General features: G+C 39.9%; 1 protein-coding gene and 1 long non-coding RNA gene across 2 annotated transcripts; both read right to left on the reverse strand.

Moving 5' to 3' along the window:
* Positions 1 to 523: 523 nt before the first annotated feature.
* On the reverse strand, positions 524 to 12,574 carry LOC128520310 (uncharacterized). The gene is made up of 8 exons (XM_053494500.1): positions 12,318 to 12,574; positions 12,100 to 12,193; positions 11,898 to 12,009; positions 11,585 to 11,811; positions 11,323 to 11,494; positions 11,067 to 11,194; positions 10,396 to 10,585; positions 524 to 591 (listed from the first exon to the last, which is right to left on the reverse strand). Exons 1-8 carry the CDS (start codon positions 12,407 to 12,409, stop codon positions 524 to 526), a joined length of 1,083 nt encoding a protein of 360 aa, XP_053350475.1. The 5' UTR covers positions 12,410 to 12,574.
* A 357-nt stretch (positions 12,575 to 12,931) lies between these two features.
* Positions 12,932 to 14,159, reverse strand: LOC128519859 (uncharacterized). Its single transcript, XR_008357883.1, has 3 exons — positions 13,982 to 14,159; positions 13,235 to 13,323; positions 12,932 to 13,014 (listed from the first exon to the last, which is right to left on the reverse strand). It is a non-coding gene; the product is annotated as an uncharacterized LOC128519859 (long non-coding RNA).
* Positions 14,160 to 26,396: the final 12,237 nt, after the last annotated feature.

Here is a 26,396-nt window from a genome sequence, read left to right on the forward strand (position 1 = left end):
TTTTCATCTTGCCGGTTGTGAAGCATGTGTGTACCAAACATGCCAAATTTTGGCTTATATAACTTCGGTCAGGTGACGTCATCTGATTAGATGCACCTGCAGGTTATAAATAGGAGTGAACCGGCAACATTCCTCAGATCTTTTTCTTCACCGCATTGTGCGCGTGTGTGTCAAACAAGCATACTAAAAATCTAACAGCAGAATTTAAAGCTTATAAAACTCACCAGTCAATAATGGCGGAGTTTAGAGCTAGATGTCCCCCTCCGTGCGATAAATTCCTTTCGGAGGGCGACATGCACACTTTCTGCTTTGAATGTTTGGGTGAGAAGCACGCTCTCGAAGGGCTTAATGGAGAGTGTGAGCACTGTGATCTTCTCCCCATAAAGCTGCTGTGCGCGCCTCGCGTTCTTTAGGAAGCCACGACCCGCGCTGCACTCATGGGGATCACAGGCTGACTTGGCCGAGGCACGAGTGACGGAGCCCCTCCTTTCTCTCCCCCGATCCCGAAGTCTCTCCTTCCACTTCACGAGCGCACTCCGGTGCCTCTCGTGGGTGCTGTGGAAATAGAAGTAGCCTCCTCAGAACGCTTCTCTAAAAATGAGAGAGAATATGAGGAGCTGCTTGAGGTTATAACGCGTGCTGTCGCGTGGCCAGGAGATGGAGCCAAAACGCTGCTCTCTCCCATTCTTTGATGACCTCCATAACGAAATATCTCGTTCTTGGAAGAATCCTTTTTCTTCACGTATTTTTGTTCCATCGACTTCGTTTTATTCGAATATCGTGGATGCAAAAACACGAGGCTACATCATGATGCCTCAAATATAAGAGATGCTTGCTGGCTATCTCTCTCCTGTGGCATCATCTTAATTAAAGAAACCAACACTTCCCCCCAAGCCATGTAGAACTGCTTTTACCCTTGTAGGGAAAGCGTTTTAAGCAGCAGGTCAGGCCGGCGCTTCCTTGCACACCATGGCGGTTTTGCAGGCGTACCAGGCTGATCTGCTGAAAGATCTGAGCATGAGCAGTACAGTGAATTAAGAAGCATTCACTGAATTATGACGGGCTACTGATTTATCCCTGCGTGCGACTAAACAGTCAGCCCGTGCTATCGGCCGTTCTATGGCCTCTTTGGTGACTGCTGAAAGACACCTATGGCTAAATCTAACGGGCATCAAGGATAAGGACAGAACTTTTCTCCTTGATGCTCCTGTTTCACCTTTCGGCTTATTCGGCGACGCTGTTAATACCGTCGCCACTAGAGAGGCTAGATTGTATGAACAGATCTTTGGGAAATTTCTCCCATGCCGTGCTTAGGAGTCGAGGCCGTTGGCCACCCAGCCTCGACCAGATCTGATTCTCGCTAGGCGAGAGGCGCAGAAGGAGAACGTCGGTGGCCGGGCACCCCCCGTAAGGACTGGGGTACGGCCTGACAGCCTCCAAAAGATCAGATCGCCGCACTGTCTTCTTCACTGAAAATAAGTCCTGATAGCCTACGCGCTCAGGACCCGGGGAGCGGCACTTAGCGCTCCTTTTCTTAAGAGCATGCCCCCATGGGGTCGGTGTTCAGTTTCCGCCGCCTTTGGTGTTTCGGACGACACTGATCTCCAAAGATATGTTAGTGCCACGGTTTTATCCTGCTACATCCCAGGATGCCGAACCACTAACACCCCAACCCCCCCGGGCAGTCCAAGTACTAAAACTTTTACCCCTTTCGGAGAAGCTGGCAGCGTGCAAGCTACTGCCAGGCTTATCTCCTTGGGTACTAAAAACTGTAGACAAGGGCTACGGGATTCAGTTTGCACATCGACCTCTGCGTTTCATCAGCGTGGTCCACATTGCCATGACACCGGAAAGTGGGCATCTGCTGACAGAAGTTGCTGGGGAATGGGGCCATGGAACATGTTCCCCTACCAGACATTGAGTCAGGCTACTACAATCAGTATTTCTTGGTTTCAAGAGGAATGGGGGGCTGCGTCCAATTTTTTACATTTTGCGGGCTGTCCCGCTATCTAAAATGAATAATACAGCTGCAAAATGTTGACTGTCAAAATGATTGCTCTCAAATCCTACCAAGCGATTGATTTGTGACAATCGATTGAAGGACGCTTACTTTCATATAGAAATATTGCCACAACACAGAAGGTTCCTGAGGTTCGCGTTTGGGGCAAATCTTACCAGTATCGGGTCCTTCCATTTGGTCTAGCTCTCACCCGCACACATACAAAATGCATGGATGTGGTTCTGGCTCTTATGACACCGGGGCATCCATATTGAATTACATATACGACTGGCTGGCCCAGTCTTAGTAGCTAGTGCTTCGACATCAGCATGTCGTCCTGGCTCACCTTTATTTCTGGGGATTGAGACCCAACGCCACGAAAAGCGTGCTCTTTCCTATTCGAAGGACAACATATTGGGTGCCACATGGGATTCAAGCGTAAGCGGGCACAGCGGTCTCCCGCCCGTGTTGAATCAATTCTCAACACCCTTAAGGAATACAAGCTAGACCAGAAAGTGACCATCACTTTCAAAGATCTTAGCTCTTATGGCAGCTGTATCCACGGTAACACCTTTGGGCCTTCTGCACATGAGAGCATCTCAGTTGTGGCTAAGAACCAGGTGATTTCACTCTAGGGCCAATCCCCAATAAAGGTTACGCGCCAGGTGCTTCGTACCCTTCCTATGTGGTCAGACCCCGGTTTTTTCTCTGGGTCCCACTCTAACTTCATCTTGTCGTCGCAGATGCTAACGACAGATGCTTCTCTCAAAGGCTGGGGTGCAGTCTTAGATGACATCAATTGCCTCGAAATGATGGCTCTATTTCTGGCCCTAAAGCACTTTCTCCAGCAGTTAAGAGGCTGGAATGTCCTAGTGCGGGTGGACAACACTATGGAAGTCTCATATATTAAATCTCCAGGGCGGACTGTGCTCGCGCCACTAATAGCTAGCGCACCAGGTTCCTGTCCCTCAGGGCAATTTACATTCCAGGGCATATGAATGTTGGAGCAGTTGTACTTTCCAGTCAATCTCTGACACACAGGGAATAGAAACCCCACCCCGAAGTAGTCAGTCAATCTGGGAGGAATTTCATGTAGCAGAGGTGAACCTCTTTGCCTCGCAAGATCAGCAAATGTCCCCTTTACTACTCTCTGACTCTTTCAGCTCAGCTGGGTCTGGACACCTTGGCCCGTACGTGGCCCCGGTTACGCCTTTATGCGTTTTGCCTGAAAGCTCTGCTCCCGGCAGTCTTGGCAAAGGTCTATCAACAGCGCTCGCGCCTCTTATTGATAGCACCCTGTTGGCCAACTAGATTGTGGTTCTCGGATCTAGTATCCCTCTTCAACGGCTCACCATGGGTGATTCCAATGAGGTGGGATCTTCTCTCAGGCGCAGGGGACGATATTTCACCCCCAGCCCGAGTTTTGGAACCTTCACGTTTAGTCCCTGAATGGGACAAACTAAGTCAAGCTGGTCCCCCAGCCAGCGTAATTAAGACTATTTTAAGTGCTAGGGCTTCCTTCCCTAGAAGAGCCTAGGCCCTCAAATTAAATGTATTTGAAAGTTGGTGCATGATGAAGCAGGTAGACCCAGTCCACTGCCGAATTGTTTCAGTGCTGGAGTTTCTGCAGGAAAAGTTGTCCTCGGGCTTGTGCCCTAGTACTCTCAGGACGTACGTAACCGCTATTTTAGCCTGTCACGTCCTGATTGATGGGGTTATTGTGGGAAACACCCCCCTTATTTTTGTTGAACCAAACGCCTCAGGCTTCTGACCCTTGAGGTGGTTTTTCCAATGGCCTTTACCTCTCTAAGAGGATTGGAGATCTCGTTCCCATAGCGTTTTCACACAGCATCGAGTGTAGCCTTTGAAAGGGAACGTCTCGGGTTACTTTGCTGTAACCCTGTTCCCTGAAAAGGCGGGAACGAGATGCTGCGTCCCAATGCCGCACTGCCCACGTGACTGGACGTCCGTTCAGACAAATCAATCTGAGGAATGTTGCCGGCTCACTCCTATTTATAACCTGCAGGTGCGTCTAATCAGATGACATCACCTGACCGAGGTTATATAAGCCAAAATTTGGCGTGTTTGGTACACACATGCTTCACAACCGGCAACATGAAAAGATATTCCCATATCGTTTTCACGCAGCATCTCGTTCCCGCCTTTTTAGGGAACAGGGTTACAGCAAAGTAACCCAAGACGTTTCCCTGGATAACGTATTTTAAAAAAGCTCAAGTAAAACAGAATTTGAAGCTACTGGGTAGCAGATATTTTTTTTCCCTCCAGTCACATGACTAGACTACTTCCACCTTTTTTCCCCTCAATTTGTTCTTTAAAAGATCAGACTTTGAACCAAGGAAAAGAAAGGGAATTAAGGATTTTTTCTCTTTCAAACTGTGCATGAGGAAAATATTCTTTACAGGTACCGACAGGCCTTATGGTGTTTTATCTAAATTTCATGAATTGTGTGTGTTTAAAACTTTAATTTCATTTACTGATGGTTCAAATACATTGAAGAGTAGAAGACATAGAAGAGAACAAAGAGTAGAAGACATAACTGTGGAGCAGGAAGTAGCAAAAATCAGTAAGAGTCAGGTGAGGAGGGCATTAAAGAGGATGAAGAGTGGAACGGCAGTTGGTCCTGGTGACATACCTATGGGGGTATGGAAGTGCTTAGGAGAGGTTGCAGTAGAGTTTCTGACTAGTCTGTTTAACAAGATTTGTTTAACAAGATGCTGATGGAGAAGTACAGAGAAGGTAACAGGGAGTTGCATTGTGTCTTTGTGGATTTAGAGAAAATCCACAAAGTTTCTGAGGGTGTCAAGAGAAAAGCTGTGGTATTGTGAGAGCAAGAGCAAGTCTGGAGTGGCAGAGAAAGATGTTAGAGTGATGCAGGACATGTATAAGAGTTGTAAGACAGTGGTGAGATGTGCTGTAGGTGTGACAGAAGAGTTCAAGGTGGAGGTGGGTCTGCGTCAAGGATCGGCTCTGAGCCCCTTCTTCTTTGCCTTGGTGATGGACAGGATGACAGAAGAGGTTAGACAGGAGTCTCCATTAACAATGATGTTTGCAGATGACATTGCAGATGACATTCCTCCACCTGCCATTGACAGGTGGAGGAAAATCTAGAGAGATGGAGGTACACTCTGGAAAGCAGAGGAATGAAGGTTAGTCATAGCAGAACAGAATCAAGTTCAAGTTCAAGTAGGCTTTATTGTCGCTTCAACCATATACAGTTAGTACACAGTGAAACGAAACAAAGTTCCTCCAGGACCAAGGTGCTACATGCAACATAAACTTACAACATAAATTAACAGAGAAGCTAAACTAGCTAACTAAGAGGCCTAGTTAGCTGGCTAGCAGAGACAAGACAGATAGTCCTAACATAAATTACAACATAAATTAACAAAAACTAACTAACTAAGGAAGACTATCTACAGGTTTTACAGAGAATACAGAATACATGTGTGTGAATGAGAGGAACCTAAGTGGAACGGTAAGCCTATAGGGAGCAGAGGTAAAGAGGGTGCAGGACTTTAAGTACTTAGGGTCAACGGTTCAGAGCAAGAAGAAGTGGGTACAGGCAGGTTAGAATAGGTGAAGAAAAGTGTCAGGTGTGTTATGTGTGTAATATGCTCTGGTCCCGTCACAATGAGACTTGGCGATATAGCTTACAGCAGGTTATGATCGCTGAACCGCTGGATGTCCAGGTGGTGCTCAGAAAATAATTTGGGCTTCATAGACAATTGGAAGTCCTTTGAGGGTAAAACTGGCCTGTTAGGGCGGGATGGTGTCCATATCACTCGGGAAGGTGCTGCTCTCATTTCCTGTAGTATAGCTCATATACTATAGTCTCAGAAGAGGCCTAGTTAATTGGTGACAATCCAGAGCCCAGGCCAGGGAGCAGACAGACAGGCTAAACCAACCGTCTGCTAGCTGCATAGAGTCATCACCCAGGGTTCACTGTATTGAGACTGTTTCTGTTCCCCGAGTTAAGCAAAAATGTAGAAAGACCCAGAAAGTCTGTTCCAGATCGGGAATTTGATATACTCTGTTTAACAAAAACCTGGATTAAACAGGACAAGTATGTAGCTTTAAATGAAGCTGGTCCTCCTGGATACAGCTACATACACCAGACTCAGTTAACTGGTAGATGAGGAGGCTTCACAGTTGTTCACAATAATAATTTAACTATTATACAAAAACACTGACACAAATTTAATTTATTTGAAGTTCTCTATATTAACATAAGTGTGGCTACAAATGTGAAGTTAGCTCAGTCGATTCCACTAATCGTCATTTACAGACCTCCAGGGCCGTACGCTGAATTTCTTAGTGAATTTGCAGATCTCCACTCAAACCTAGTCGTTTCTGTAATATTCATTTTGAGAATCCAAAAGACCCTTTGCGTAAAGCATTTATGTCCATACTGGACTTAGTAGGAGTAAATCGGTGTGTAGTAGGACCCACTCATAAAGCAGGTCACACTTTAGATTTAATAATATTCTTCAGATTAAGTATAAGAAATTTATTTACAAGTCCATTGTCTGAAGTTATATCAGATCACTATATTGTCTCAATTCAAGTGTGTCATAGTAATAACGTACGCACAGCAGTGCGCTACCGTACTAAATGTACTATCACATCAACTACCACACAGAGTTTTATCAGTAATCTCCCAGAGTTACCAACTTTGATTAGTTTACCGTCTGACCCCACAGAACTCAATCAGGCGACTGAATATTTAGAGTCGACGTTCCGTTATACAACTCCAGTTAAAAGAAAAATTTTTAGAGATAAGAAACTCGCTCCCTGGTATAACGATCATACACGCTCTTTAAAACAGACTGCTCGGAAATTAGAATGTAAATGGCATCAAACTAAATTGTTAGTATATTTCAAATAGCATGGAAGGAGAGCATCCTGATCCAAAAAAAAAAGCTCTTAGGGTAGCTAGATTAACGCATCTCTCCACTCTTATAGAAAATAACAAAAATAATCCTAGACTTTTATTTAATACCATAGCCAAATTAACCAGAAATAAGACCAATGCAGAAATCTCCACAACAACATCGTGTAATAGTGAGGACTTCATGAACTTTTTAATTAATAAAATTGTAAATATTAGGCAAAAATTGAGGCTTTGAAACCAAACAATGTAAGTTATGCAGATGTTAAACTAGCCATGTCAGATCGGAACCTAGAATACTTTACTCCCCTTGAAGAGAATGAACTAATTTTACTCATCTCTTCTGCAAATTCATCAACCTGTATATTAGATCCTGCACAGTAAAAACAGAAGTGTTAATTTAACTCCTAAAGAGTTGAATTTGACTCTGTTTCAGATAACATTTGGTCCCACTCGAAATCAGTGTAAAATTTACTCTTTGGTCAGTGTCAAGTTTTTAGAGTTAATTCTACTCAATATTGAGTAAAAAATAACAATGAATTGTGTAAAAGTATTTAACACTGTAGTTTAATCACACTGTTAAGAGTAATATGATTACACAGTATAGAGTTAATTTATCTACAATTTTACTTAAAAAATGACACTTTAAGTGTAATGTTTACTTTATTTCTCTACAGTGTTTTAAAATATATATAAATCATAAGATGCATTGTTACTGAATTATATAGAACTATCAATACTATCCAAATAAAAACAAGCACAATAACACTAGATCACAGAACTCTCAATTTATTGTGAAAAAGCATTTCAATGTTGAATTGAGTTGAACATTGAATTTACAATGCCTTGTATCTGACAGAAACATGTATAACAATGTTTTTTTACAAACATTTTTCTCTTACCAGAGAAAGCAATATGGCACGACAAGGAGAGTTGTTTCAGTCCCTCCATATGACATTTGTATGTCAAAAGGCCTAGGGTAATGCAGGTTGTCGACATGAAAAAAAACCAAATCCTGCTTTGATCTGATCACCTCATATGCGTGGAAATGTTCTTGAAAAGTTTCTGTAACTAAAGGCACTGTGAGTAGCAACAGTTTTTCACACATTATCAGAACTGACTCAATTTGAAAAAACACGGGCACTTCAGATTCAACTTTGCCACAGATAACCAAGTTTGGCCGATAAATAAACCCATTATGTTTCGCCCATTTAACCTTCATAACCTGAATGCTACTAGCCACTTGCATTGCCATAGCAATTTCAGAACCTCCTCTTACCATATTTAAAGACACCATTTTTCCTGGACCAATATCTAACCGACTAAAAGTTGTTGAACTTCGCCAACTGTGTGCCATATAAATCTGATGAATCTGATGCTTTTTTGCAAGCGTTTTAGTAATATTTTTAAATGATTTAAGCTGTTTTTTGAAAAAATTATGCTTGCCTTCATACCTCATACACCAACTATGAAGGACAGGCCCAATTTTCTGAATGCAGCGGGGATAGTGGATAAGAAAATGGTGCTTTGGTAAAAGGTTTTTCTGAGGGTACAACTTCTTAAACAGTGTGTGGTGATCCACAATTAAATGTTTTAAATATACACATAAACCTTGAGATAACATGGGCGAGAATATAATGTTTATTATTTGAAGTAATAAAAGAAGCAGGCCCCAGTGTTGGTCAGTAGAAGTTACTAAATCTCCAAAGATAAGAGGAACATTCCGAAGTAAGCACCAGGACTGAACTGCATTCAGTCCCAGATCATTAGATCCTTCAGCTAAATTAACAGATACAGGCCTGTTGTTTCTCTCCATGAAACCATAATCAAAACTTTGTATTCTTGAATGTATTTCTGCTGATGTAACATGTTTTTCCTTCAAATACAGAAATAATAACTTCAATTCGTACTGGCCCACCCCTTCTAACACATCATGCATCACATCAACTGAAAAGTTCTCTGTTGTGTGAAAATACTCCAATGAATTTAATATGCATGACCTTTTCACACCAAAAACGTATGGAAGGGATGGATTACAAGCCATTTCTTGACAGTGAGCAGTGTGTATGTCTTTGGTGCGCAAAACTACTTTGGAAGAATCTTCAGAGAATTCTGTCTGAAAGTCCTCCTTTTCTGCTAAACAGAACCTGCAACAGTACCTTGCACTGAAAGACTCCACCAGTCCAAACAAACTATGTAAACCCAAATTATCACCAGTAACCTGTACTACAGTGCCACGAACATAACCATTGTATAATGGAATCTCAATACCATCACTCTCTAACACTTTAATGTCTCGAACAATGGGAGCAAAAATTTCACTAAAACCATACCGTTTAACATCTTGAGTATGAAATAAGGCGCACAGGTGTATGTTAGCCAAGAAAGAATTCCATTTTGGAGAGAAGTTTCTTAAAGTAAAATATACTCCACCCAATTTATGAATACCTCGCTTAGGACCCAGAGGGTTGGCGACCTCAAAATCATCATAGAACATCTGGATCTGTATTGTCTGCTTCTCAGTTGAGAACAGGGGGTGACTTTTAAAAAAAGATCCATCACAAATATCTCTCAGTCTAGAGTCGCTAGTAGCTGAGCTTTGCAACATTTCTGCAACATACTGACTTTTAAATATTGACTGCAGTGTAGATAAAATTGGAATATACATAAATTTATCTTGAACTACTACCTGATCATATGTTCCAGTCTTTTTATTTCGTCTTGTGTCAAATCTTGAACCAATCACACATTCAACTGGTTCTACTATTTCCCACTTGTCAGTCATAAATTTGGATCTCTTGTATTCCGAATTTAGAATTGTGAAAGGATTCTCTAACCCCTCAAAACATGCCTCAACTTTCTTGCACATTTCCGTTTCTCTTTCATTACTAAATACATCTTTTATCACTGTCTCTTTAGCATGCTCATGGATATCTTGAACGATCTCTTCCATGGAAATCACTACAGAATTCAGTGTACTTTGACCAACACCTGCTGCCTTTAGATCAGAAATTACAGCTGAACAACTATTTACAATGTATGGCGAAGATAACTGTGACTCTGCCTCTAAATATTCAGTCGACTCTTCAACATGAGAAACATTACCTGTATTGACGGTACTTTGAGGATATGAATGATCATAATCTACAGAATCAACTAAACTGCTTCCATGGCACTTATTAAGATGCTTTCTTAAACCAGAAAAACTACCAAAAGAACGTGAGCATCCTTCTTGACCACACTTCAGAAAAAGAGTCCTGCCTGTAAATAGCCCATGAATTACCTTAAAGTGTTTAACAAGGTTGTTTGGACTTCCATGGTCACTTTTGCAAAGAAAACACTTCATCGTTTTATCTCAACTAATGCACCATTCTTGCTCGCAACTCTGCAACTCTAGGAGTCTCCTTTGTTTCCCCCATGTCGATGTTATAAATGGTTGTTTGCACAAAAGTGAAAAAGCTGCTCAGAGAAAAACTGTATGACGTACCAAAGACGTAATGGGCTTTAAAGAGTTCGTCAAAAACTCCAACTGAACCTTTTGCCTTGCATGGAAGTGCATGCTTGTCAACCACAATGAAGTATGAGTGAATGGTGCTCTGTGTGGATCCCTGGGCGAGAAGGTAGGGCTGACTGCTTTGGGTGATGTTATCTAGATGTTGCTGCACACTGGTTCCAACCTACATCAAAGCACATTCAACAGAATTTTTAGGTGACTAACTTCTGACAATAGATCAGATCACCTTAAACTGTGCACAAGATTAAGGTTCCAGGATTAAAACATTCCAGGATTAAAACATTCCATGGTGACCAACAGTTTGAGGGTTCAAATGAGGGGTCAAATGTCCAAAAGTATATAATGTTTTTATTTATTTTGAAAATGACAGATTGTTTTGCTAGATAAGAACCTTATTTCTCTGATGGGATTGTGTCAAGTCTTTGAAGCAGTATTGAGACAGACTTTGAACCCTCATTTGAACCCTCAAACCGTTGGTCACCATGGAAGTCCATTATATGGAGACAAATCCTGGAATGTTTTCCGCAAAAACCTTAATTTCTTTTCGACCGAAGAAAGAAAGACATGGACCTCTTGGATGACATGGGGGTTAGTAAATAATCAGCAAAACAATTTTTATAAGTGAACTAATCCTTTAAGCATACCTTTTGAAATCTGATGAGCTGATCTACAGCTTGATATGCAGACAGCTTTCCCGGCCTCTTTCTACCTTGTGCAGATGGTGGTAGCAAATGTAGCAGCAGCAAGATGGCGGACATGTCACTGTCCCAGCCTACAAATAAGTACATTAGAACCTGGTTAACATTATGCCATGGCATAGTATTCAAATTGACAACTTGCACCATTACGAAAATGTATACTACACACCTACATTTATAAGTAAAACAGTTCCATTCATACCATTCTCAACTTCAGCAGCTGACTCAGCATTGTGGATCAAATCCAAGAGCTCTGTGGTGGGTACAAGTCCGTGACTTTCCTTTATTACTTTTGCTTTGAAAGTGGTTGGCCACTTCTCCAAGAATTTGTTGGCCGTGGTCTCACCAAACATAAGTCTGAAATCTTGTTCTATCTGCAATGTAACACACACAGACAGAAGTGATGAGTGATGCCTAATGCTACATTGGATATTTTGGTGATGCAGTGAATTAAGATGTCATACCAGTCCTGGTGTGTCCAGAAATCGTGGGAAGACCAAGAAGACATCTGATGATTTGGCTTCATCGTTGACCATTGCTTGCCGATATATGAAGGTCATTTCCATCTTCTCGCGGACAGTCTTTTCATCAGCAGAGTGTCTCAAAACAGAAATAGCTGCTTCCACATCCTCATCAGATGGCGGAAGGGCTGAAGGGCTGACGGGCTGACGACCACGGCCTGGCCCACCAACTTAAGAAAAAATACAATGTTAAGAACTGATTTCTGTACAATTCACAGGTCACCACTATAATCACATCACTGATCAGTAAACATACCTTTAGGAGATTTGCTGACTGAGGCACCTCTCTCCTCTGCTGTTTTTCTTTGTATGGTCTTCAATCGCCATGCAAGGTATCCCGAACCACTCTCCGGATCGTAGTAATGTTCCTATGTGATTATAAATAAATTATAAATGAGTACTATTAACATTTCAAAGAGTGAATATGTGCATAATGTTGCAATAACCCATTTACTTACATATCCATGCTGTGAGTATGGGTCTTCTAGATAGGGAAACAAAGCTACTATCCCCTGTGCATACATCACTCTGACACTTTTGGGGGGGGATGTCCTAGCATATGAATTCAAATTTAACATCACACTCAACTGACATTGCACAACACAATTTACATAATTAATAACTGTACAACAATAACAATGTTTCTTTACAGCCCATCTATATGCTTAATGCTTACCCATGTGTTTCTGTCATCTCAGCAGCAAGTATGTTAATCATCTGTCTTCTGGTGGTATCTGTCAGAGATTTGGTTTTTCCATACTCTTGCATAATGCGTTCACCACCAGGCTTTGATGTTAGTATTTTTTCAATCAACTATAGGTGGAATAAAATGTGCTTTCCGTTATTGTAAAACCATATGTAATGCTGAAAAAAAAAAGCTATCTAAAGAACACTTCCCATGGTGAAACAACATTCAGATTGGACTTAACAGCAATTTCCACCACTTACCGCTTTTGCCTCATAGTATATGTGACATGGCCTTTTAGGCTGGCTTCCTTCGGCAGCAGCTATTTCTTCAACAGGGTCACACATCGTGAAATCCAGGATGACGGTGTCATCAGATGTACCCGAGCATGATGATGATTGAGAGGCACCTGTTCATTATGAAATTTGTACAAAACATAGAAACATATTACAAGAAACAGTTATTTTTAAAACAATTAATGTTCTCATTCCGGCCTTTGAACTAAACAAACTAATTTGTGAATTGTCTGAATGAATACCAAGTCCTCCATTGCCCAGCATGATTCTGAAAGTTCCAGGTGACTCCTTCATTATTTCTTCAAAAACCTCTGTGTCAACTTCTGTGTCTGACTGGTCATACACCTTAATGTCTGGCTGCCTGCTTTCTGGTATGTTGAATTTTAGACACGCTGTTTAAAAAAAATAAAATAAAAAAACATGCATTCCCTCACAAGAATCAAAGGTCATATTTAAGTTTGCCTCATGTATTCACAAAATGATGAAAGACAAGTATCTGCACCCAATTTTATGTAACTGAAAATATAAAGCACAGCAGAAATGATTAGCTAGATATCATAACATAATAGGTGCTGTATCATTGGGTGATATTGCTTTAACCTAATGACCCACCTTCTTTCAAGAAAGCATCCAATGTCAGCTCAGACAGCTTGACATATTTCTGCTCTTCCCCGAATTGAACACGCAACAGCATTTTGCCCCTGTTAACAAAAAAATATATATTCAAAATAATAATTTAGGGCTGGTTCAACTAAGAATTATCTATCCATTTCTCTCAGTAGTGGCAATGCACTATGCATTACTTAGATGTTACACTGCAATTACAAAGAGTGGCTGAAGTTATGCTGGTTGAATATAACGTTAGGCTATTTTCTGCAGCAAATGGGTTAACGTTAACTTAGGCTAGTTAAAGTTTAGAGGCACCGCGTCCCACTAGCTACCAAATAACTGTGCCAAAGTTAGCTAGCTCATTAGCTATTTTAGTTCAAACAGTAACCCGTTAAAATGGTTAAGCCATGTTAAACAAACACGTCATGCAATCAGTGATCTAGAGCTAGACCAACATCAGAATCATGCTAACATTACCAGTATAAAAAACCCAGATTAACGTTGAATGGGAAGCTAAAACAATAGATATTAAATATTTTGTTGTTATATCGACCGAGCTAACGTTATTTTACGCATAAATCATTCTGACCAAATTCATTCGTGAAAATATTGCAAGTAAGAAACACAGTTACCGATACGGATTAGCTGGTTAGTTGTATTATGACCTCAACTAATATCAGCACAACTCTAAAATTATGTAAAGTTAAAAAATACCGTTTGTGTGTTGACAACACAGGGATTATTACTTACCTAGCAATATCAGTGGCCTAACGTTACTCCAGAGCGATCTTTCTCCACCGACAAACGTGCCAATCTTCAGCACAACAGAGTGGCGGGTATTCATCACTGCTGTAGAGTTGAAATTGTCATGCGTTTCTGCAGATTTTTACACTCACTTTTAACTCCACTGATAGAGCAACTTTACTCTCCCAAATGTTGAAAATACTCTATTTGGGTTAAAATAACTTTACTCTGAAATATTAACACCCTATTTTTTACTGTGTGTACCAACACATTTTCTTAAACAGATAGTACCAGCAATAACAGAACCTGTTGAGAATAATTAATTCTTCACTCAGCATTGGGTATGTTCCAAAATATTTTAAATTAGCAGTTATTAAACCGATTCTTAAGAAACCTGAACTCGACCCCTGTCAGCTGTCCAATTGCAGTCCAATATCAAACCTCACCTTTACCTCTTAGATTCTGGAATAGATAGTAGCGGAGCAGCTATGCTCATATCTAAATAGAAATGGCATACATGAACTGTATCAGTCAGGATTTAGGCCTCATCACAGCACAGAGACAGCACTCGGTAAAGTAGTAAATGACCTCCTATTGGCCTCTGATCAAGGTTGTGTAGCCATGCTTGTATTACTCGACCTCAGTGCAGCTTTTGACACCATTGATCATAGTATTCTTCTTCACAGATCAGAAAATGTAGTAGGAATTAAGGATACAGCCCTCTTCTGTCTCAGATCCTATTTGACTGATCAGTATCAGTATGAAGCCTTAAATGGTGATTATTCTGCATGTTCTCTAGTGGAGTTTGGTGTTCCACAGGGTTCAGTTTTAGGCCCACTGCTTTTTTCCCTTTACATGCTTCCTCTGGGCAACATAATCCGTAAGCATGGTATTAGTTTTCACTGTTATGCTGACGACACACAGTTATATGTCTCAGCAAAACCTGATGAGATAAACCAGCCTACTAAAGTTAAGCAATGTGTGCAGGACATGTGCAGAAATTGGATGCTAATTAACTTCCTTCTGCTTAATCCAGATAAGACAGAAGTTCTAGTCATAGGAGCTAGAAGTAAGATTCTAGATCACTCTGTAACTTTAGATGGCCTTTCTGTTCCATCAAGTCCTCGGTGTGATTATAGATTCCAGCCTTTCATTTGAAGCTCATGTAGATAATATTACCAGGATAGCATTCTTTCATCTCAGAAATATTGCCAAGATAGGAAATATATTGTCGCTAAACGATGCAGAAAAAATAGTTTTTGCTTTTATCACCTCTAGGTTGGACTATTGTAATGCCCTGCTGTCTGGTTGTTTAACTAGGTGCATAAACAAGCTTCAGGTAGTCCAGAATGCAGCAGCGAGAGTCCTCACTAGAACCAGAGGATACGAGCACATCACACCTATCTTATCTTCACTTCATTGGCCCTGTGAAATTTCGCATCGACTTCAAAATACTACTTTTGACATATAAAGCATTAAATAGTCTCGCACCACAGAATCTGATTGAACTGCTAGTGTCTTACGATCCGCCACGCCTACTTCGATCAAAGGATGCAGGCTGCTTATCAGTACCATGTATTATGAAAAAATTCAGCTGGGGGCAGAGCTTTTTCTTACAAAGCCCTAAAATTATGGAATAGTCTTCCAAATAGTGTGCGGGACTCAGACACAGTCTCAGTGTTTAAGTCCAGGCTAAAAACCTATTTATTTAATCAAGCATTGTTGAAAATAGATTTGCCTTAGGTAAAGGAGCAGATCTGGGGGACTCATGGACGTAGAGTATTATGGTGAACTGGTAAGTTTAGATGCTGACCTCCCCACTCTCATTGATCACTCAGGTTTGTTGACAGTGAGGTGATTGGTTGCTTTACATCTCAGGGAGCTCTCATGTCTGTGTTACCTTTTGGCTCTCCCTTTTAGTTATGCTGTCATAGTTAGTCCTGCCGGAGTCTCTGCTTGCACTTTACAGTAAATATACATTTACTTTATACATTATTTGACTCTGACCAGACCTAACTGTTATCTCTTCTCTTCTGCTCTCTCTCTCCCGCTCTTTCTCTTCCCTCTCTCTCTTTCCCTTTCTCTGTTGAGCTACACATGTCGTTCCGGAGCTGTCAGTGATCCAGACTCCCTCTGCCCTCCGGACCTGTCTGACCCATCCTGGTGCCCCATTTCTGGCTGGTTCCCCGTGTGTCTCTTTGGGATGCGTCTGGTATCTGGGGATGGTTCTCTCTACCTAGAAGACGGTTCTGGCCTTTAATGATTCAATTCAATTCTATTTATATAGCGCTTTTAACAATGGTCATTGTCTCAAAGCAGCTTCACAAAAAATTAAAGAAATTTTTTTTTTTTTTTTTTTTTTAGAAAAGAAAAGAAAATATTTGGAAGTGTGTATGTGTGAGAAAAATGTGTCTAGATAATAATGAAATGAATGATTAATAAATGAAATATCTCTGATAAGCAAGCCAAGGGTGACGGCGACAGTGGCAAGGAAAAACTTCCTGAGATGGCAATAGGAAGAAACCTTGAGAGGAACCAGACTCAACAGGGAACCCATCCTCATCTGGGTGATAACAGATAGAAATAACATCATGTGTGTTGTGCAGGTGAAAGTTCAATATAACAGAAGTTGTGTAGATTAACATGAAGTCCAGTTCAGCACAGGGAGTCAGTAGGGCAGATGGGGTCTGGATCACTGGAAGCACAGGAGCAGGATGGTAGCTCCAGCCATCATAAAGCAGAATCCAGCTGGAGCTGGTCCTTCTCTAGATGCCTTAGAAACCTTGCAGGGTTGGCCTTTGTCTACTAAAGCTGGCACAATCTCCAGATGCCTCGGGATGGGTAGAAAAATACAGAAAAGATGGAGAGAATTAGCGTAGTTGCCATTCAGGATAGGTGTACTGGAGTATGAGGTTATGGGATGAGTTACGCGTATGCCAGATTAAAGAGATGCGTCTTAAGTCTACTTTTGAATTGGGAAACCGTGTCTGCTCCCCGAACACTGTCTGGAAGGCTATTCCAAAGCTTTGGAGCCAAATATGAAAATGCCCTGCCCCCTTTTGTAGATTTTAAAATTCTGGGAATTACCAGAAGTCTGGAGTTTTGTGATCTTAAGGAACGTGGTGGATTATAGCGTATCAGAAGACTGGTTAGGTATGTGGGAGCTAAACCATTTAAAGCCTTGTATGTAAGTAGTACTATTTTGTAATTAATTCTAAATTTAACAGGTAGCCAGTGAAGGGATGATAATATAGGTGTTATATAATCATATTTTCTGGATCTAGTGAGAACCCTGGCGGCTGCATTTTGGACTAACTGTAGCTTGTTTATTGAGGATGCAGGACAACCACCTAGTAATGCATTACAATAGTTCAGTCTGGAGGTCATGAATGCATGAACTAGCTTTTTTGCATCAGATACGGATAGGATACTCCTAAGTTTGGCAATATTTCTAAGATGGAAAAAGGCTGTTTTTGAGATATTGGAAATATAATTTTCAAAAGACAAGTTACTGTCTAATATTACGCCCAGGTCTTTTACTGTTGAGCTGGTAGTAACAGTACATCCTTCTAAACGCAGGCTGAATTGTGAAAGCTGTTGTGTGCTGGTTTTTGGTCCGATGAGCAATATCTCTGTTTTATCTGAATTTAGTAAAAGAAAGTTATTGGTCATCCAATCTTTTATGTCCTGGACACACTCGGTTAATCTAGACAACTTGGGTATTTCATCTGGTTTTGTTGAGATGTATACAGTAATTGGGATTATCAGCATAACAATGGAAACTAATCCCATGCCTTCTAATGATGTTTCCCAGGGGAAGCATGTAAATTGAGAACAGGAGAGGTCCTAAAACTGACCCTTGTGGGACCCCATATTTCACTGGCATTACATCAGACGGTACTCCACTTAGATCTACAAAATGGTATCGATCAGACAGGTATGATCTAAACCATTTTAATACCTGCCCCTGAATACCTATATGATTTTGTAGGCGATCTATGAGAATATTATGATCTATGGTGTCGAATGCAGCACTAAGATCAAGTAAGACTAGTATTGAGATGCAGCCTTGGTCTGAAACTAAAAACAAGTCGTTCGCAATCTTAACTAGTGCAGTTTCTGTACTATGATGGGGCCTGAAACCTGACTGAAATTCTTCTAGGATGTTGTTTTCCTGCAAGAATGTGCATATTTGAGCTGATACTACTTTTTCTAATATTTTTTATATGAACGGAAGGTTTGAAATCGGTCTGTAATTTGTTATTTCATTCGCGTCCAAATTAGATTTTTTAAGAAGCGGCTTAATAACTGCCAGCTTCAAAGCTTTGGGGGCGTGACCTAGATATAATGAAGAATTAATAATGTTTAGAAGTGGCTCTCCAACTGTAAGCATCACTTCTTTTAAAAATCTATTTGGTAATGGGTCTAACAGGCACGTTGTTGATTTAGCTGAGGTGATAAGTTTATACAGCTCTTCCTGTCCTATACCTGTAAAGCACTGAAAATCTAAATGTGAAGCTCTAGGCTGAACTAGATCATGAGATGCTATTAGAGGTTGAACGTCTGTTATTTTCTTCCTTATGCTATCGATTTATTCATTAAAGAAGTCCATAAAATCTTCACTACTAAAATGTTGTGGAGTACTCTCTCCAGGCATCTTAGGTTTTGTTAGGCGGGCTACTGTACTAAATAAGAGCTTGGGATTGTTTTGGTTTCTTGCTATCAGTTGGCTAAGATGCTCGGTCCTAGCAGTTTTTAGAGCCCGTCTATAGCTGCACATACTGTCTTTAAACGCAATTCGAAAAACTTCTAATTTAGTTTTTCTCCATTTTCGCTCGAGGTTACGGGTTGCTCTCTTTAGGGCACGAGTATGACTATTGTACCAAGGAGCAAGTGTTTTATCTCTGAATTTTTTTAATCTGATGGAAGCAACAGTGTCTAATGTACTGGTAAAAATAGTACCCATGCTGCTAGTCACTTCATCTAGATCGTCTGCATTTAGGGGTCTAATAAGAATTTGGGACAGATCCGGCAGATTACTTGTGAATTTGTCTTTAGTAGCCGGATTCATATTTCTAACAAATCGATAACGTGGGGAAACACAGCTAATCTGTTCTACGGATAGAGTATATATCAGGAGGTGATGATCTGTAATATCATCACTTTGAGGTAAAATCTCTATATTAGAGACATCTATACCATGGGATATAATTAAATCTAGCGTATGATTACAGCGGTGAGTTGATCCATTTATATTTTGTTTAACTCCAAAGGAATTTAGTAAGTCCATAAATGCGAGGGCTAAAGTGTCGTTAGCATCATCTACATGAATGTTAACGTCACCTACTATTAACACTTTGTCAGAGTTAACAATTAGGTCTGATAGCAGATGTCCAAATTCTTTAAGAAAATCGGCATATGGCCCTGGGGGTCTGTACACGGTGGCCAGAGTAAAATATAGCGCGGGTTTATTATATATTTCATTAAGTGCAACATTAAGTGCACACTTTAAATGAGTTAAACCTGGGCCTTATTTTCTGAGTAACAGTGAGTACATCTTTGTAGATAGTGGCGACACCACCACCGCGACCAGATAGATGGGGCTCGTGCTTAAAAAAATCTCCTGACGGAGTAGACTCATTCAGACCAATGTATTCATTTGGTTTAAGCCAGGTTTCAGTGAGGCAGAGTGTTAAAGGCAATAATCTGATATCATTTCATTAACAATAAGTGCTTTAGGCGCAAGGGATCTAATGTTGAGAAGTCCAAACTTTAGAGGTAGACTTCGATTACTTATTTGGCCTTTTTCTGGTTTAATGGTTACCAGATTGTTTCGGCTGGATTTAACGAATTTATTCTTTTTTCTCACTATTCGGAGAACAGACACAGTTTCTATAGTACAAGCTATGTGTGTGAGTCTATTAGTATGGTGGGTTGTACTGTGGCTGATATCTAAAGAATCTGAGGTATGACTTACCGCCAGTCAGATGGTTCGTAATGTCCTGGAGATGTTGTCAGAGAGCACCGCTGCTCCAGCTCTGCTAGGGTGCAGGCCATCTGTGTGGTAGAGCCTAGGATGCTCCCAGAAAACATTCCAGTTGTCAACAAAGGGTAATCTCTGTTGTTGACACCAAGATTGTAACCATTCATTAAAGGCAAATAATCTACTGAACCTCTCGATTCCTCTATGAAATGTCGGAAGTGGTCCAGATACGACGATCTTTGTCGTGGGCGATGTGCCCACGTGATGTTGGCAGCTGTTTCTCTGAGGACTTGACTGTTCGATATTTCAGGACTGGAACTTCATACAAGTCTACCTGAGTTTTCAATAACTAACTGGACTCCATATTAACATCAATTAACATCAACTGTTATGCTGAACTGCCTGCCAACTTACACCCAGTATAAATGCAGATCAATTCCTGCTCTCTGTTTCACCCAAAATAGGATGGGTTCCCTGTTCAACATACAAACTTAAATAATTCTTTCGATTGTGGAAAGCTGCTTTGGGACAATGCCAATTGTTAAAAGCGCTATACAAATAAAATTGAATTGAATTGTTATGTGACAAAAGAGTATTAGCCAGAATGAAAGGAAATGTGTTCCAAGACAGTGGTAAGACCAGCGATGCTCTACAGCTTAGAGACAGTGGCACTAAAGAAAAGACAGGAGGCAGAGTTGGAGGTAGCAGGGATGAAGATGTTGAGGTTCTCTTTGGGAGTGACAAGAATAGATAGGAGCAAAAATGAGTTCATCAGAGGGACAACTCATGTTAGATGTCAAGTCAGAGAGGGTGGTTTGGACATGTTCAGAGGTCCAAATGAAGACCAAAGAGGAGAATTATGGATGCAGTGAGAGAGGACATGAACTTATTTGGGGTGAGAGGAGAGGAAGCAGAGGATAGGGTTAGGTAGAGGCAGATGATTCGCTGTCGCGACCCCTAAAAAGGATTGCATGAAAGACAAAGGAGAAGAAGATGGTTTAAATACACACTTCTTCTTTCACCATGGTGTAATTGCTGTCTCGAATCCCCCTTCTGAGAGTAGATGTTCATAATCATAATTTGTACTGTGCCATTTCAACTTGATATGCTAGACAAAAGCATGGCTTACAGTTGGACCAATTGAAAGAGTGGCAAACCTCCTACAGTTCCAAGCTAATTTATTTCTGAAACTATTTCCAACTGCACATTGGGACATTGCAGGAAAATAATTTTGACATGGAAAAAAACATGGAAACATGAGGTAGAAAGCCTAAAGAAGGACAATTTAATCTTTGCTTATGCCAACAGGTCATATTTGTCAAATTATCAATCTGAATTAAAAATGATTCAGTATAATTCATTAAATTTATAAAATCTTAAAAACAATAAAAATAAATAAAAATACAATGTGTGTTTGTATCAAACCATCAAATATGAAATTATCACAATCTTTTTTTAAGTTGCAATCTTTATTCCCCTAACAGCATGCATCTAAGCTGAAGCTCACTTCAAATATTTCAATAGTGTCGCATAACAGATAATGCGTTTATGTGCTTTTTGATGTTACACATATTACTAAGTTGTACTATACCTTTGATCTCACTTTCTCAGACTTGTTTAAAGATCTTTCATCGCAGAGCATGCCCTCTGTGGTTATTGTCTAACTGCAGTATAATTATTTCTGTCAGTCATTGTAAGATTGAAGCTCAATACAAAATTACAACTTGCATTGATCTTTGTGTCATGCTGTGAGCTTGATTCTAATCATGAGCCTATGACATGACACTCTCACCAACAGTCTTACTAATGACTTCTCAACAGAGGACCAAAAAAAAAACATGGATCACATAATTTGTTCACATATTGTTTTGAAAGTATTGTGAGGTAAGTAAAGTAAGGGATGGAATACAGTTTCATATTTCTTCGTTATTACAGAAGAAATTAACAAGTTTTTCTGCAAATGATACAGTAATTGCCTACTAATTGTGGAAATGCCAACAACTATCCTCCAACATTAAAATCAGGTTCTGTTGAACTCTCATACCTTTCTATTTGTTACCATAGCAACAAATGTATTGCATACCCTCACAACAGGCCTACAAACAGTGTTGATTATAATTGAACTTAACCCGTAGGTATACTCGATATAAACATGTTAAGTTATTATATTGCAATTAATTAATAAATAATAAAATAAGTAAATAACGTAAGAATGATCATATCATATACAGCATATGTTATATACTTTAGTATATTCTCATTAATATCTATATAGTGTCAAAAAAATTACAAATCACTTACTCTGCTTGCCATTTTTATTAATATGAGTTTCTTGGTTCTATTTTGAAGCCAGCGCAAATGATGTTGCCTGGTTAATGTAAGTGTTGTCAAGCGCAATACACATATCTGTGTTTGTGGATTTGTTTTATGCTTTTTTTACTGAACATAAATTAATATGCTAAGCTGAAATAAATGAACAACAATTGCACCAATGAGATGGTCAAATCCATTAAGTAAAAAAAAAATGCTAATTCTTTCCAACACTCCTCTATTTGCAAAGATGTTAAGAAGACAATATTGTCCTGAATTCAAGTGCAGCATAGGAAGCAAGCAAGCATTCTTTTATTAGTCTTCAGTAACTGCTTTATCAAGGTAAGAGCAAAATTGCTTTAGGGGGTGGAAGAAACTAGAAAAGAGAAATGTACTAAAATATTAGGCTGATTATTAGAAGCCCCATGAAGCAGAATGCAGAGCAGTTCCAGAGGCTCTCAACATTGAAGATGCTTAAATGTACTGTGCACTGTATACTGTATATGTATGATATGGAAAGCATCACAAACAAATTTACTTTTATTTAAAATTTAATTTTCATGTTGTTCATAGAATTATTCAAAGTAAATCCAGTATAAAGACCACAAGATTGTGAACTATGTCTTAATAATAATAGAAAAAAGGATATTTATTAGAATGGATTAAATGGCATTTAAGCACGATCTACTTGAGCACTGCCTTAATTCTACAGGGCATTGATTTAACAAGGTGCTGAAAGCATTCTTTAAAAATGTTGGCCCATATTGATAGGATAGCATCTTGCAGTTGATGGAGAACGAAGCTCCGGTTCCATTATATCCCAAAGATGCTCTATTGGGTTAAGATCTTGTGTACAGATCTTGTGCCATTTTAGTACAGTGAACTCATTATCATGTTCATGAAACCAATTTAAAATGATTGGAGCTTTGTGACATGGTGCATTATCCTGCTGGAAGTAGCCATCAGAGGATGGGTACATGGTGGTCATAAAGGGATGGACATGGTCAGAAACAATGCTCAGGTAGCCCGTGGCATTTAAACGATGCCCAATTGGCACTAAGGGGCCTAAAGTAATAAAGGGCTTTATTGATAATTGGAAGACCTTTAAGGACAAAGCTGGCCTGTTAGGGCGGGACGGTGTCCATCCCACTCGGGAAGGTGCTGCTCTCATTTCTTGTAGTATAGCTCATAGTCTTAGAAAAGGCCTAGTTAATCGGTGACAATCCAGAGCCCAGGCCAGGGAGCAGACAGACAGGCTAAACCAACCGTCTGCTAGCTGCATAGAGTCGTCACTCAGGGCTCACTCTATTGAGACTGTGTCTGTTCCCCGAGCTAAAATCAAATTTAGAAAGACTCAGAAAGTCTGTTTTAGTAATTTAATTAACATAAAGACCACAAACTTGGATCAGACTGAATGCGCAGCCGGCACCTCTGATCTGAAGCTAGGACTGTTAAATATTAGATCTCTCGCATCTAAAGCAGTTATAGTTAATGAAATTATCACAGATCAGGAGTTTGATATACTCTGTTTAACACTAGAACTACCAGGTTTTTCTGACCCCTCCAGCCCTACCAGAGGTAGGCCAAATGGCCCCTTGGTTTTAAACTAACAACTTAATCACTGATAATTGACTCCCATTCATTTGTAAATGGGTGGCCGATTGGAATGTGTCACTCTCCTTCCTTATGTCCACATATTAAGGATTTTTGATTAAGGATATTAGGTAAAAACAACCGGGCCAAATGGCCCCTCTCTGGTAGAGCTAGGGGGATAGGGCCAAATGGCTCCTCTCTGGTAGTTCTACAGAAACCTGGATTAAACAGGATGAGTATGTAGCTCTAAATGAAGCTAGTCCTCGTGGATACAGCTACATACACCAGCCTCGGTTAACTGGTAGAGGAGGAGGCGTCGCAGTTATTCACAATGATGATTTGACTATTGTACAAAAACACGGACACAAATTTAATTCATTTGAAATTCTTTATAGTAACATAAGTGTATTTAACTATATTAAGTCAGCTCAGTCGATCCCGCTAATTGTCATTTACAGACCTCCAGGGCCGTACTCGGAATTTCTTAGTGAATTTGCAGATTTCCTTTCAAATCTAGTCGTTTCTGTAGACAAAGTGTTAATTGCTGGAGATTTTAATATTCATTTTGAAAACCCAGAAGACCCTCTGAGAACTGCATTTATGTCTATACTGGACTCGGTAGGAATAAATCAGTGTGTAGTAGGACCCACTCATAAAGCAGGTCACACTTTAGATTTAATAATATTATTTGGATTAAGTATAAGAAATTTATTCACAATACCACTATCTGAAGTTATCTCAGATCACAATAATAATGTACACACAGCGCCGCGCTACCGTATGAAACGTACATTCACATCAACTACCAAACAGAGTTTTATCAGTAATCTCCCAGAGTTCCCAACTTCGATTAGATCACCGTCTGACCCCACAGAACTCGATCAGGCGACTGAATATTTAGAGTCGACATTTCGCTATACCTTAGATAATGTAGCTCCAGTCAAAAGAAAAATTATTAGAGATAAGAAACTTGCTCCCTGGTATAACGATCACACGCGCACTTTAAAACAGACCGCTCGGAAATTAGAACGTAAATGGCGTCAAACTAAATTACTAGTATTTCAAATAGCATGGAAGGAGAGCATCCTGAACTATAGAAAAGCTCTTAGTGTAGCTAGATCAACATATCTCTCCACTCTTATAGAAAATAACAAAAATAATCCTAGATTCTTATTTAATGCTGTAGCCAAATTAACCAGAAATAAGACCACTGCAGAAATCTCCACAACAACATCATGCAATAGTGAGGACTTCATGAACTTTTTTAATAATAGAATTGTAAATATTAGGCATAAAATTGAGGTTTTGAAACCGAACCATGTAATTGATGCAGATGTTAATCTAGCCATGTCAGATCAGAACCTAGAATACTTTACTCCCCTTGAAGAGAATAAACTAATTTCACTTATCTCTTCTTCAAATTCATCAACCTGTATATTAGATCCTGTACCGACACATTTTCTTAAACAGATAGTACCAGCAATAATAGAACCCCTGTTGAGAATAATAAATTCTTCACTCAGCATTGGATATGTTCCAAAATCTTTTAAATTAGCAGTTATCAAACCAATAATTAAGAAACCTGAACTTGAACCCTGTCAGCTGTCCAGTTACAGACCAATATCAAACCTCCCCTTTATCTCTAAGATTCTGGAAAAGATAGTAGCGGAGCAGCTATGCTCATATATACATAGAAATGGCATACATGAACTGTATCAGTTAGGATTTAGGCCTCATCACAGTACAGAGACAGCGCTCGTTAAAGTAGTAAATGACATTCTATTGGCCTCTGATCAGGGTTGTGTAACTATGCTTGTATTACTTGACCTCAGTGCAGCTTTTGACACCGTTAATCACGCTATTCTTCTTCACAGATTAGAAAATGTAGTGGGAATTAATGGTACAGCCCTCTCCTGGCTCAGATCCTATCTGACCCATCGTTATCAGTATGTAGACTTAAATGGTGATTATTCTGCATGTTCTCTAGTGGAGTTTGGCGTTCCGCAGGGTTCAGTTTTAGGTCCACTGCTTTTTTCCCTTTACATGCTTCCTCTGGGCAACATAATCCGTAAGCATGGTATTAGTTTTCATTGTTATGCTGACGATACACAGTTATATGTCTCAGCAAAACCTGATGAGAAAAAACAGCTTACTAAAATTGAGCAATGTGTGCAGGACATAAGAAATTGGATGCTAATTAACTTCCTTCTGCTAAATCCGGATAAGACAGAAGTTCTAGTCATAGGACCGCATACAGCTAGGAGTAAAATTTTAGATCACACCGTAACTTTAGATGGCCTTTCTGTTCCATCAAATGCAACAGTGAAAGACCTTGGTGTGATTATTGATTCCAGCCTTTCATTTGAAGCACATGTAGATAATATTACCAGGATAGCATTCTTTCACCTCAGAAATATTGCCAGAATAAGAAATTTATTGTCGCTAAACGACGCAGAAAAACTAGTTCATGCTTTTATCACCTCTAGGTTGGACTATTGTAATGCCTTACTGTCTGGTTGTTCAGCTAGATGCATA

This window comes from Clarias gariepinus, chromosome 4 (genome assembly GCF_024256425.1).
Source record: "Clarias gariepinus isolate MV-2021 ecotype Netherlands chromosome 4, CGAR_prim_01v2, whole genome shotgun sequence".
Lineage (NCBI taxonomy): Eukaryota > Metazoa > Chordata > Actinopteri > Siluriformes > Clariidae > Clarias > Clarias gariepinus.

Excerpts from the sequence above, each read along its gene's own strand:
- LOC128520310 (XM_053494500.1), bottom strand. The coding sequence starts at position 12,409 with ATGCAAGAGTATGGAAAAACCAAATCTCTGACAGATACCACCAGAAGA. Across the intron at positions 11,812-11,897 it reads AGTCAGCAAATCTCCTAAAG|TTGGTGGGCCAGGCCGTGGT; the intron begins GTATGTTTACTG and ends TTTTTTCTTAAG. Across the intron at positions 592-10,395 it reads TAAAGCCCATTACGTCTTTG|AGAAGCGTTCTGAGGAGGCT; the intron begins GTACGTCATACA and ends TCTCATTTTTAG.